At 38.8% G+C, this 14,915-nt stretch overlaps 1 protein-coding gene across 1 annotated transcript; it reads right to left on the minus strand.

Annotated features, from left to right (window-relative positions):
* Positions 1-10,174: 10,174 nt before the first annotated feature.
* On the minus strand, positions 10,175-13,654 carry thoc3 (THO complex 3). The gene is made up of 6 exons (XM_084431168.1): positions 13,437-13,654; positions 12,496-12,652; positions 12,205-12,409; positions 11,963-12,124; positions 10,983-11,083; positions 10,175-10,893 (listed from the first exon to the last, which is right to left on the minus strand). Exons 1-6 carry the CDS (start codon positions 13,614-13,616, stop codon positions 10,730-10,732), a joined length of 969 nt encoding a protein of 322 aa, XP_084287294.1. The 5' UTR covers positions 13,617-13,654; the 3' UTR covers positions 10,175-10,729.
* Between the last annotated feature and the right edge of the window lie 1,261 nt (positions 13,655-14,915).

Genomic DNA, 14,915 nt, shown 5'->3' on the forward strand with positions numbered 1-14,915 from the left:
TAATACCTCAGTCTTGTCCGAATTTAATAGAAGAAAATGACTGGTCGTTCAGTTTTTTATATCTTTACCACACTCTTGAGACTTAGATCATTTAGAGTCTCTTCGCATAACAGTGGAAACTAAATTAATGTTTTCTTTTAATATTACCAAGTGGCAGCATTAAAAATAGCAGAGGGCCTAACACAGATCCTTGCGGCACTCCATAATTTACTGACATTATCTTTTCCACGTTTAAATAGACAAAATGGTAACTGTCTGATAGGCACATCTAAACTACCTTAATGCATGTCCCTGAGTATAATTTTGTAGGCGATCTAAAAGCATGTTATGATCTATAATGATCTAGTTGTGGTTTCTTGATGAGAGGCTTAATAACTGCCAAATTGCCACATTTCCACCACATACCCTTCATTTGGGTTGGACTAAACATTTGCACGCTTTAATTTACTTCAAAAATGGAGTGATACGAGATATTTGTTTTCATTCTTTGCCTGCAAATGCATGATACTCTTTAACGTTGTCGCTTTTTACTTCAGCACTGTCCATTCCATGTATGTGCATAAAGAAAGAATTTGGATTTATCACTGCAAATATTCAATTAAATACATTTATTTACGGTGACCTTGACATACTGCAAAATCTTCAACACTGTCAGCTGGAGAACTGTCAATCTGCAGGCCATGGTCGTAAAAAAATATGAATCATTTTGTACATATAAAGTACTGAATTTTAGAAACACTAAGGCCTAATCAGTGCATAAACATGACACATACCATTTATATCGATTTTGACATGCATGGTTTCACATTGTGTCATAATTGTGTGGCTGTTTGGGGTGAAATAATGAAAGCACTTCAACTGAGCTAGTTTCTGTTGTCAGCAACTTGAATGAATTTGTAACAGTTAATTTCAGCTTCTTAAACATCTGTAAATTACTGGTATATATATGATGTAGTAAAACAGATTTATATCCTCTTGCTGTGTGTTTGAGGCTTTGATTTCTAAAACAATCAGGGAACGAGGGTTACATACGTAACCGAGACGTTCCCTTTCAGTCGCTAGTCGACGTGTGGACTGATTGGGATCCCTATTAACACGGCACTAGTGCTGCCACCTTCCAGTGTCTACACTCTCAGAAAAAAAGGTACAAAAGCTGTCACTGTGGCGGTACCTTTTCAAAAGGTACACCTTTGTACCTAAAGAGTGCATTTAAGTCCCTCAAAGATACATATTGGTACCAAACGTGTACATATTAGTACCTAAATAGTACATATTAGAACCCTTTTGAAGGGTACTGTCCCAGTGACAGCTTTTGTACCTTTTTTTCTGAGAGTGTAGACAAAAGCCTCCTGAACCTCCCGCATTATTGAGGCGGAGATAGGAAGTCACTGCTGTTCCACAAGACCACTGGGAAAGCGTTAACCTTTCGTTGGAAGGAATAAGTTGCGGAAGCCACATCCTGCCAGTAGGGAGGTAACATGTGGGGAATAGCACATATGGACTGGGCGATTTACCAGGCAATACAACATATGGAATGTCGCTGAGGTGGCTCGTGCCTATAACAGGGGGAGACCCAACCGGTCAGTGACGGCAGAGCAGGCTCTGCCAAGGGAAGACACGGGCTCGCCGCAGGGAGCCGTACCGTGGAAGAATACACATATGGGATCGTACAATGAAGTACGGGCTGTAGAAGCCGGTCTTCATATCGGCTGGAGGGACCGGCTCAATCACATCCTTCGCCAGTAGGAGTGCGATGACTGCGCACATGACAGACGCACATTCGCTGAACACCGAAGTGTTACGAATAGCGTTGAACATGGGCGGAGGCCTGGGTGGAGGCTGCTGCGGTGGCCCAGCGGGAGCAGAGGCGGCGGCAGACGGATGCCCTCGGCGACGAGCAGGCGGAGGATCTGCCCCAGGCGGACGGGTGGAGGCAGCAGCAGGCCGCGGGGGCAGGATGTGCCGGATGGCCTCCGTCTGCTTCTGGGCAGCAGAGAACTGTTGGGCGAAGTTCTCCACTGCATCGCCGAATAGCCCAACCTGTGATATGGGGGAGTCCAGGAATCTAACCTTGTCCGCATCCCTCATGTCTGCCAGGTTGAGCCAGAGATGGCGCTCCTGGACCACTAAGGTGGCCATCGCCAGACCGATCACGCGAGCTGCAACCTTCGTGCCCCAGAGGGCGAGGTAGGTTGCAGTGCGGAGCTCACCCATGAGCTCACGGTCTGGGCTACCCTCGTGCATGTTCATGAGTGCTTGAGCCTGGTGGACCTGAAGCAGCACCATGACATGCAGAGAGGAGGCGGCTTGCCCACAGGCTTTGTAAGCCTTGCCCGTAAGGACGGACGGACGGACGAGAAAAGGCCTTAGAGGGGAGACGAGGATCCCTCTTCTATGAGGTAGCGGTCGCCGGACACAGCTGCATCGCGACAGATCGCTCCACTGGAGGGATAGCCTCGTATCCCTTCACGGCTCCTCCGTCAAGGGTAGTGAGGGGGGAAGAACTACTTAGGCGGTTTCTGGCAGAGAAAGGTGCTGTCCACGACCTAGTAAGCTCCTCATGCACTTCAGGGAAGAAAGGTACTGGAGCAGCGGGCTGAGAACCAGCCTGGCCCGCCCCGAGAAACCAATCATCCAACCGAGACGGTTCGGGGCACGGTGGATGATTCCAGATGAGCCCTACCACCTCGGCAGCCCTTTTCAGCATAGCTGCCATCTCTGGGTCTGGCTTGGGCAGCGCTGGTCTCCCAGAGGGAGGCAGCAGAGCCGAGTCTTCGTCTCCAGAGCCCAGCTCTCCGTCCTTCGCGGACGAAGGCGAGTCTCGATCTCAGCACCGCAATGGTCATGTTCCCGCAGTGAGAACATGACTCATCCACAAAAGCTGCTTCAGCGTGCTTTAAGCCCAAATACGTGATACAGCTATTGTGACCGTCAGAGAAGCCCTACCGCACCCAGAAACACACAGATGGAATGACATCTTGAAAAAGACGCAAATACACCTGTGTTGCTCTTTCAGGAAATGGGACCCGTCACCAGTGCCGGAGCACACGGGAATAACCGCGGCAACACTGTACAGTGAAGCACTCGCTACTACCGCCCTCAACCGGCCGTCAACAAACACTCTTATAAATGAAATGCTGTTAAAACAGCAGTTGAGAGCTTCAGTAGCTCGCTGTAGAAACACCAGCACTGGGAGAGTCTTCCAGAAGAACACAGACACACTCGCTCGTTGTAAAACAACAACACTCTTCAGAGACATCGACACTGATTGTCTCCGAAGCTAAATAAAACTGGTGCGTGCATCCACTTCCGTATTTATACCCGCGCTATGGGGCGGAGCGTGTGATGCAATTCACGCACGCCAATGTGCATTGGCTCGTTTTAACAATACTCGAAGATGACAGGCTCCCTAAGCGTGATCCCAATCAGTCGACACGTCGACTACGTCGAACGTGAGTGATTGAAAGGGAACTTTAGTTTAGTCAACTGTTTACTGCATCAGAATAAACAACTATTCTATCAAAATTAACCTCAGATTAAACCGCACTGCAAAATTTCAGCTTCATCTGGTCAGAAAAATATGTTTGATTATGATACATTTCTTAAAACTGCAATGGAGAAAAACACAGTGTGCCACAGACATAAAAAAAGCCCTGTTTCTGTTCATCCTGAGGCACAATACTGGATGATATTTATAGCTAATAAAATAATACTTCCAATCTGAACAGGCTTTCATGTTTCAAACTTCAAAAAGTTTAAAACAAGTGGTCATGTAAACTGTCAGCATCAATCAATACCATTTATTTTCATTATTTTCATGCATAGTAAGTTGACTTTACTGTGTAACAGACTTAAATCTTGTTTCGACCGCCTGTCATCACATACATGCCTGTCATATGTGAATGATAAAGTTGAAAGGCTATCAGAAAAAAAAGTTTGTTGAGAAGCATTCAATCATCTGAGGTTTTGATCCACGGTATACGAGTGTGGAGAATATATAGAATGAGTTTCTTATTGCATGTTTTGTAATTAAACATCTGTCAAACCAAATAAATGTAAATCTGTTACATTAATAAACCTAAATTATTTTTTGGAAATGGCAAATAAAAATGCTTTATAAAAATGTTTTAATGTTTTTGTGAATTTAAATAAAGAGCTAACAAGACTATAGTCTGTCTAGCACAAAAAAAAAGGGAGTGCTAGAGGATGGATGTCTCATATCTTTGTCTTAAAACTCCCACTGATTTCCTGAAATGTATTAGGCAAGGTTATGACTGAATTCCATGAGCAAATGCTGACGTGGGACTTGCTCACCGAAACCCACTCACGTTTATATATATCATGCTCATATGTGACTGTCAGAATCTGATGACAGGTTTTGTGTTTGTTACTTCATATGATTGTCCCTATTGGATTTAGAAAGTAATTAATAAGTAATGTAATGTACTCTAATTAGTACAGTAATCTAATTACATTGTTGAAGATGTAATTAGTAGCTAGTAATTCATTATTTTGGGGGGAATAACTTACCCAACACTGGTCAGGCTTGCTAGCTAGTTAAACTTTGCACATATTTAAAAGAAACAAGAAACATCCTGAAATGTAATTCAATCTGAATATTTGAGCATAAATAGTGCAGGAAAGTGTCTAAGCATAAAATATTGCACCTGCATGTGAATCGCAAATTTTATTCATTCAAAAGCTGTAAAAAAAAATAAAAAATAAATGTTCAGAGAGCCTGAATTGTTGAACAGCAAAGGTTACTGAATGCTAATAAATTGCATGTCAAAAATGTTTTGTTTCACATCAAGCCCCATAAATTACTGGAGCAAAGACTGAAAGACAAATTGGAAGAGCAACGAAAGCCAATAATATGGCTGGTGAAGAAACTAATCCATTAAGACCTGAGGGACCGAGAGAGTCTCATAAGGGACCTGGAAGCTCTATCTATTGAAATGGAAATTAGGGGAGATACGAAAATGTGTCGTGTCATTTTAGCAGAGAAAAGCAGAAAGCATTTCACGTCTGCCTCTTCATTTGTGTGTTTGTGTGCCTTCTGCATGTGTTTAACCAATGGTGTTTAATGGCATATGACAACGTGAACACAATTCCACTGTTACCTGAAGCATAGAAAAATAGTAGTTAAAAGAAACATTAGGCTTTATGCATCTTGGCCAATAAATGCATACTTACTATAGATCCTAAACACAATAAAACTATATGATCAATATCAATAAACACACACATTAATCATCCTCACGTCAGCAGTCCTGATAAAATGCAGTAAATGTAAGTTATTTTAAGACAGATTCATTCTCCCTCATCAGAGATTTCATTTATTTTATCACTGGTAGCTGCTCATTTAACAAGATCATTCTTCTATTCTTAATAAATCTGAGTTAATTTAAATGCAAACGCTCTTATCATCTGATTGTATAACCATATTCAAATTATGACTCATTCTTATACAATATGCAAATGTTAAACCATTTTAAAACTAGTACCTACATCAAAAATTGTAATGTTCTTACAAAATTAAGCAGATTACTAGATGTTCTGCAACATCGTCCTTACTTGAGGAAAACATGAACCAAACATCTTTAGTCATATTAAAGATAGGTTATGTAGGCCTAGAATTGATCAGAGAAGCTCATCTAAATAACTGTTAAATAAATGTATATCCAAGAAGGATTCTCTAGTTTAGAACCCCATAAATTAAATGTCCAATCAATGTTTATTATTTCATTTCTGTAAACTGAACTCACTGTAAACTGCTAAAATTGTATGCTTGGACAGTGCTAAAATGTATCAAATTCCTTAACAACACTTTTATGCTCTTGTTACCTACTGGGTAATGTTGTTTTTTTGTTTTTGTTTTTGTAATTGAACATGATAAACATATATCAATAATGGTATTCATCAGTCCAAATGAATTAATAATAAAGCAAGGCACACCAATAACATTGGGGAGGAAAATAAAAAAGTAAACAAATGAAAAAGAGGGGTTGTCATTCATCTTCCAGAAAATTAAAGTCTCTTATAATTCCATCAAATGTTCAGGCCAAATGTTAATGAGAAATAATTACAAACAAAATATTTTTTTAATTACCGAGAAATAATGTATTTCAAGTAATAATAACATACTCTTACATTTCTGGATTAAGATTTTCCCCATTAAAAAAATCAACATTGCATTAATGTCATCCAACAACTTTCAATATAGGCTACAACGTTTTCTATAAAATATAAGCAGCGATTGGACCTTTGTTTCCAACCAATAAGATATCTTCCAGATTATTCGAGCACATAAACGCAAAGATGATCCGTCTATGTCAACAGAACAAAACAACAACAAAAAATACAATTGTTTTGGTCAAACAGTAAATCTTAAAAGTCTTAAAAATTCACTTGAAGGGTGCATACCATTAAATATTTTGTAAGTGTGTACTTTACTTTAAAAGCCACAGGAAAATAAAGGATTCAAAATGTTTGTGCAGTTGGCTTATACTGCCGTAATGATGTTATTTGAATATTGGCACTCAGTGTTGCTCATCCAATCAAATTCAAAGACCAGAACTAACACTTCAGTTTAGGGAACACATATTCACTATTAACTAGTTCTTATTAGCATGCATACTATTGGTTGTTCATTTGTACTTATAAAGCACATTAAAGGGTTAGTTCACCCAAAAATGAAAATTCTGTCAGTAATTACTCACCCTCATGTTGTTCCAACCCCGTAAGACCTTCGTTTATCTTCGATGATTAAATCTGAGAGCTGGATCACTCCTCCATAGGCTTCTAAGACACTATAACTTGCTGGCCCAGAAAATGCATTAAAGACATCGTTAGTATAGTCCAAGTGACTACAGTGGCTCAATCTTAAGTTTATAAAGCGACGAGAATACTTTTTGTGCGCAAAAAAAACACAAAAATAACGACTTTATTCCACTATTCATTTCATTCTCTCTCTGGGCCTCGAGTTAGTTCACGTAGTGTTTTTGCTCAGCGCGTCTGTGTTGTACGTCACACGTAGGCTCACTATTGGCCGACGCTGGTCATGTGTGTGATGCGTGTGACGTGCAACACAGACGCGCTACGCAGTTATACTATGTGATAGTGATGTAGTACTCGAGTCCGGTCTCGGACTCGAGTCCGGTCTCGAGACTGATTTCTGCTTTCTCGGACTCGACTCGGACTTGTTCTTACAAAGACTCGGTCTTGACTCGGACTCGACCCTTCAAAGACTCGGTCTTGACTCGGACTCGGCATAGGCAGTCTCGTCCCATCACTAGTCCACTAGAATACATACCACTAGAAAATTTTAATTGACTGTTCGCAAAGACCCGCCCCCCTTAGTTACTGTCGCTATGTCCGACAAGCTACACCGTTCTCACGCCACACCATGTTCTCACGCAGTGAAAAATACATCGCGGAGCAGAGAGGAGACTGACAACACGCTGAGGACAGACCAGGTTACTTTTCGGTTACTTTTGATATTAAACATATTAAACAAAGTCTCGCCTTTCAAATTTGGTCATTTTTTAAAAGAAATTTAAACAATAAATACCGTTTTGTGGCTCTTAAATATAGTGACAGATCGCTGTAGAGCATCAGTTAAAGCTGCTCGTGAACCGATCATCTCTTCCTTCTAGTTAATTTATAGCCTCAAATAAACATGAACAAACATAAGAAGCAATGTTGTTTTAACCACGGAAAGGCGTCAGTACACTCCGTTCAAATCCTCCCATATTAACCAACGGACTCGGTCTCGACTCGGACTCGACCCTTCAAAGACTCGGTCTTGACTCGGACTCGACTGAATTTGAAAACCAACGGACTCGGTCTCGACTCGGACTCGACCCTTCAAAGACTCGGTCTTGACTCGGACTCGGCATTGGCGGTCTCGTCCCCATCACTATCTATGTGAACTCACTCGAGGCCCAGAGAGAAGGAAATGAAAAGTGGAATAAAGTCGTTATTTTTGTTTGTTTTTGCGCACAGAAAGTATTCTCGTCGCTTTATAAACTTAAGTATGAGCCACTGTAGTCACTTGGACTATATTAACGATGTATTTAATGCATTTTCTGGGCCAGCAAGTTATAGCGTCTTAGAAGCCTATGGAGGAGTGAGCTCTCAGATTTAATCAAAAATATCTTAATTTGAGTTCCGAAGATGAACGAAGGTCTTACGGGGTTGGAACTACATGAGGATGAGTAATTACTGACAGAATTTTCATTTTTGGGTGAACTAACCCTTTAATGCCTTATTCTGCATGACCATTTTCCTAAACCTACCCCTACCTAAACTTAACAACTACCTTACTTACTAGCCATAATAATTAGGACTTCATTGAGGGAAAACTCCAATAGTAAATAATGAATGTAATGAATCCCTAATCTAAATCATGTTACCGAAATAATGAACAACTCCCAGATAAAGATTTGAATCCTCAACCATAAACAAGAGGATGAAAATAATGGTGATGGGCCAAAGCCTGGAAACTGGACATCACAAGGGAAATGACCTCTGCTAAATGAAATAAAATATAATTAAGCATCAATCGAAGGACGCCTGTAGAAAGTGAGCCACCCTGGAGCCTGCTGAGGTGAGTCACCAGAGAAGGGTGAGGACAGCGGCCACCAGCCAGACTAGAGGCTCCTTAAGTGGGCAGGGAGGACGAGCGTGCTGTGTAAGTCTGTCACAACGGACAAAGATTAATGATGGGGGGGGGGGTTGTTCCTATAATCTCACTGACAAACTATTCCCTGCTGATTGGACACTGCTCCAAGTCTACAGACTACTGCTGTTTTGCTCCACGGTGGCCCTCCACCAAACTGCGTAGAACGGGATTTCACCAAGCATGTTGATCCTGGAACAACATTTCAATCAACCAATCAGATTTGAGGGATAGGTTCAAAGTTAATGTCAAGTTTAGGCTTACACATGGTTAGATGCTTCAACATAATATTATAGAAGTATCATTTCCCTCTGATTTTAGAGAAACATTATAGGTAGTTAGGTTTAGGGGCATAGGTATATATAATTAGGAGGACTATATTTTTGGACAGGAATGTTGTTCCGGGATCAACAAAAGATGTTGTTAAAGGTAAAAGGAGCTTGGCTGCATCCGAAATTGCATACTTCCCTATATAGTAGGTGACAAAAGAACACTGTAAAAAATGATATGATCAATAACTTATGACAGCATGTTTTTACATTGCTTTAACTCAACAAAATAAGTTAAGCAATTTTCAGGCCCTATCTTAGGCCCTATGTGCAAATTAAGAGAGTAGACAAACAGTACTGGGATGACTTACTACTTCTGGGGAGATTCTGAAGTGTGCATAGTACGATGGAAACCTTACTATTCCATGAGGCCGTGGGATATAGCCTGGCAAATAAATAGTCCAGAGGATATATGAATGACAGTGACGCGACGCAACAATAGACTGTAAAAAGTAACAGACGCTGTAGGTCACGTGTTAATGACAACATGGCGCATGTAAGTAGCCAACGCCCAGCATACATTCATACAACATAACACTTACTTTTTTTCCCCTTTTTTTCTAGCACTCACGAAGTAATTACTTATTCAAAATAAGCTACTCAAGAGAGTATGCTTGGCAAAATCACGGCCCCCGGAGACAAATCGATCCACACTGATCTTCTAAAATTGCTTCACTTTTTACCTGAAAATGCAAATAACATGTTTAACTAACTTGTCTAGTATGCAGTGATATCAGAAACAGGCTTAATATTTAACTTGCCATTATGATATGGCACATAAAATATTACAGCATTCTGCTAGAACTTTATATGACTCTGATAAGCTCAGGATGCTCTTCTAATAATTCCCAATAATCTAATACTGTTTCTTCACCTAATTAATAAATAAGTAAATAAATAAATATAGCTTGTGCACAATTCATAATTGAATTGACAAGCAAAGGTCCTAAAAAGCTCAGGATGCTCTTCTAATAATTCCCAATAATCTAATACTGTTTCTTCACATAATTAATAAATAAGTAAATAAATAAATATAGCTTGTGCACAATTCATAATTGAATTGCCAAGCAAAGGTCCTAAAAAAAAATCCATTTGTTTTGTTTTCTTGTTCTCCCCCTCACATTAAGATATGGTGCTTCATATTTTCCAGCGAAGGCTTTTGTTTACCATAAAATCATAAACACACAAAACATGAGACAATTTTCATTAAAAAATACAATAAGTTTATTTCAGTAAAAAAAAAAACTGCCTGTTGGACTTGCCACTTTGAGCTTATGATGCCCTCTGCTGGTCATTTCTAAAACTGGAGGTATGAGATTGTGCATTTGAACAAAAGAATGGCAATATTCCAAAAATGGTCAATCATGGAAACAACAACATGTGCTTCGAGTCAAATGATTTTCAAGTCCTCTACACAGACATGATAACATGTTGCCATGCACAGTGCAATTTTTTTTGGAAAACGTTGAACATTCTTATGATCTGAAGATGAGCTGCAGGCAGTAGTTATTTATACTTGTAATTTCGAGCTTGATCGTTCAGGAACTCAAGTAATATGAGAGCAGAACATCACAATATCTTTGATCTATTTACAGCTTTTGCTTCAAAATAAGTTGGAATCTAATACAAAGTAAGTCAAACAAACAAACTATTCATTAAACCTCAAATGAGGCCTGAAAAAAAAAAAAAAACAACAACAACAACCTAAAAACACTGGTTCTTAAGAGTCATTGGGAAGTCCAAAGAGCTTGACGGTCCCCGCCTCTCGGTTGCTGTCGTATTTGCCCTCTTTATCGTCGCAGGCGTACGCCAGCAGGGGTCTTTTTGGATGCCACGCTACAGTGAAGGTTGGAGACTCGCACTGAATCTCCCAGAGTTTCTCACCTACAGCAATAACACACAGCAACAAACATGACGAAATTGGTAAAACACAAATCAAGCTTTTATGATCATTTCAAAATGTATCTGCTCACCTGTCTCTACTTCAGCGATGTCAATGAAATGGTCCTCAGAGGCTGACGCCAGCATTTTACCATCATGACTGAAACTGAGCGTCCGCACAGGCCAGTCTAGTCTATGGGATTCAGAATGAAAATATGACTTTATATGAGATTATAATACAAATAACAATGTGCTTGTCTGCTGATAAATATTCAACACAGCTTAGTATCGTGATATTTTTCATGGGGATATTGTAGCGAAACACAATACATTATTTTACCGTAAGCACGGTGCTTATAATGCAAGAAAAAATAATAATAGGTTAATAATTGTTCTTTGTAAAACAAATATACTGAATTGAGTGTGCAAACATTATTATTTGATTCTAATTTCTATAAAAAATATGTCTAAAATACAAAAAGGGACAATTGAACATGGACATGGATATGAAGATGTGAATGTCGACAAAAGGTTTCTTTTGGGGAAATTTGTATTTGAAAAAAGGTAATAAATCACAATATATTTTATTATAAGATTAAATGCATTAAATCATTTACATGTTTCAGTTTCTACTTGTTAATTGGTAACCATAATAAAGTAAATACACCATAACATCAGCCCAGTGTTATTTTAGTATTATTTATATAATAAACTGTATATTATTTATATACAGTATTTAATAATTATTTGAATTAGCTTTTATTTAAATATTTTCTGTTTTCATTTCCATTTTGTTATAGGCATTTGTGTTAGTTTTGCATTATATTTCTATTTAGATTTCATATATTTTTCAGGTTTATGAATTTTAGCACTTGAACTTTTTTAGTTTATCTAAAATGTATATTTTATTTCAGATTTATTTCAATTAACAACTGTTTTTAATAGTTTTAGTTAACAGTTGACTGCATCAACTGACCTGGAGGAATGAGATACTAAGTCAAAATTATGAGGGGGAAAAAAAGTGAAAATTATGAGATAAAAAAAAGAATAATCTAAATTCTGATCAGCTGACCTGGAGAAGCAGCGGACACACACCAGCTCCTCCACATCCCACAGGCTGACCAGGGCATCTGCACTTCCGGTGGCAAAATACTTGCCAGTGGGATCAAATTTAATACAGATGCAGTTGGACGGATGGGCATTAATTGACTGTATGAGCTTCAGTTCAGGGTAACTGAAAAAGAGAGAGAAACATGACGTTTGATTTCCCATTAGTACAATACAGCCAATTAGCAAAACTACAGATAAACATACCTTAATATATTGATGCAGCCATTGCCGTTGGTCAGGAAGAACATGTCGTTGTCATTATTCCAGGAGATCTCATTGACCTCAAACTTGAACTGTTCCTCACCACGAGGACGGTGTGTCTTGGCATCAATGAAAGTTACAACATCATCCTTGTTGCCCACAGCAATTGTCTGACCATCAGGACTCCAACATATGTTGATATTCTCCCCTGAAAGTTGTCAGACAATATCTCACCGATAAATAAATATCTCATGAGAACAAAAGATGTGACCGAGATAAGGTTTAGAGGTTCACCTTTCGTGCTGACCGTGGCCATGCATTTGGTGGTGCGTACGTCCCAGATGCGGATGGTCTTGTCTCCGGATGCAGTGACGAACAGATCAGGGTTTGTGGGATGCCAGCACAGCTGATCCACACTGTCTCCATGTCCTCTGTAATTGTTTTCCTTCACCTGATACATGGAATATAGATTCATGGGTGAGCAAGTTCATGTTTAATCAAATAAATTGCCATCGTAAACACAGCTAACTTAAATGCTACCTAGCTACCGTTGTCACGTGGTATTACTTAAAGAAATAATTCAGCAAAAAATGAAAGTTCTGTCATCATTTACTCACCCTCCTGTGGTTCCAAACCATTAAGACTTTCGTTCATCTTCAGGACATAAAGATTATTTTGATGAAATATGAGAGCTTTCTGAGGTTTGATCTCGAGCATTCAAGTTGAGCTTCTGTTTATGTTCGCTGATCAATATTTATATATGAATAAAAGCCTAAATTCAATCTGTTCATCATATAAACCGATAGAGTCTCTACAAAATTTGGACAAAAGCGCACAATTCATATGGATTAGCTTTACGATCTCTTTATGAACTTTTTGAAGTGTAACGTTAGTTTAAAGTGGTAGTTGCGTAGCTGTCAATGGAGGGACAGAAACTTCTCAGATTTCATCAAAAATATCTCTTGTTCCGAAGATGAACGAAAGTCTTACGGGTTTGTAACGACATGAGGGTGAGTAACGTTAAATGATGACAGAATTTTCATTTTTTGGGTGAACTATCCCTTTAAAAAAGGCTAATCAAAATAACAGAAATGATGGAGATCGATCATGGATTTGAGAACTGTTCAAGAACTGCTGAAACGTCGTTTAAATACCAATAATAACTATAATCAACATGTATGAGTCACTTGTATAATTCAGGGTGCATTGCAGATGATGGAGATGATAAACCTCACCAGTCGATCTTTTTCCAGGACAAACACGCTGGCGGTTTTGTCAAATGATCCGGACGCCAGACGTTTCCCATCACAGCTCCAGGCAACCGAATGCACTTTAGCACTGTGAGCCGGGAACTCTCTGCTCTTATTGTTATTCCTGAAAACCTCCTGCATCTCCTGATAGTACGAGGACGCCATGCTAGCTTGTCATTCGCCGTGTATTTAAGCTCAATCTTTAGTTACTTCCTGCCACCTAGTGCACGGGAGTGACATGACATCACAATCCTCCACATAAGAAAAATAAAACAAGCTTTGATAACTCATAATTATGATAAAAAGTCAGATGATGCCGATTCTGAATCAACATACACAACTGACAAATGTTCTATACATGTTATGCCTAATCATTATGATTACAACTTGTAATAATTGCTGTAATAAGCTGTTTCTGCCTAAAATGAATACGTTAGCTAACTGATGATTTGTATAATCTTAGAACTCTACATTTCTAACATGTGGACATTATTTTGACAGTCAGCTCTGATAACAGATCACTCTAAATTGTAATGTAGTATGCATTTTCTGTAAAGCTGCTTTGAAACAATATGTATTGTGAAAAGCCCTATACAAATAAATGTTAATAGAAATGTGAATTGAACATAAAAGTGGAAATTATGAGATACTACATAATAAATATGGCAAAAATGTCATAATTATGACATACTAAGATATTATTATGAGGAAAAAAATGGACATTATGACAAACAAATTTTAATTATGAATTATGTAATTAAAAAAGCCTGACCAACATAATTTTGTTACAATACAATTTTTCCACAGTGTGATTCTTGGTCAAATGTATTAAAACTAACCAGCTAGGATCAGTCTGACCCACAAATATCATAATAAGTATTAATTATAATTATATATTGAACTCACAGTCGCTACAATTTTAAAAAACTCAAATTTGTAGATACTAACAAGTGAGATTTCAATTATATTTTGACCACTGAACTAAGAAATTTTCAGTTTTCCTTTGCGTTTTTCACGTACAGACGACAACATTGTCAAAACGATCCCCATTCACACGGATCCACGAAAAGACTAAACACGCTGTATTATTCATGCCAGGCCAGTAGTTGGCGATGTCACTTTGTAAAGAAACACTACGTGGCTATAGACTGAACACGCAAAACGCATGCACATGACGTCACAGTTTTCACAAATTCGTTTTTGTAGTTTACACAAAGACGATAATGGTATCGTATCACTCTCAAAAACTTGCACCTTGAATCCCATTTGTTTTCATGCCCCAAACCGCAGTTGTCGTGTAATTGAACGGCCAAAACGCGTAACAAGTTTTCTGTTTTTGTGTAAACGGTCCCTAGATGATTGTTTGCTCCTTTACAGTTGCTGGTTTGAGTGGCATTTGAGTTAACATTCTTTTAGGGGTATTGCGTAATGAAAATGTGTGCCTTAAATTCAGTCATGATCAAT

This window comes from Rutilus rutilus, assembly GCF_951802725.1.
Source record: "Rutilus rutilus genome assembly, chromosome: 14".
NCBI lineage: Eukaryota > Metazoa > Chordata > Actinopteri > Cypriniformes > Leuciscidae > Rutilus > Rutilus rutilus.

What these genes read in the sequence shown, in the direction of transcription:
- thoc3 (XM_084431168.1), bottom strand. Translation starts at nt 13,616, where the DNA reads ATGGCGTCCTCGTACTATCAGGAGATGCAGGAGGTTTTCAGGAATAAC. An exon ending in TCCTGGAAAAAGATCGACTG is followed by an intron (nt 12,653 to 13,436) that starts GTGAGGTTTATC and finishes TCCATGTATCAG; the next exon opens with GTGAAGGAAAACAATTACAG. An exon ending in GGCTGCATCAATATATTAAG is followed by an intron (nt 12,125 to 12,204) that starts GTATGTTTATCT and finishes TCTCTTTTTCAG; the next exon opens with TTACCCTGAACTGAAGCTCA.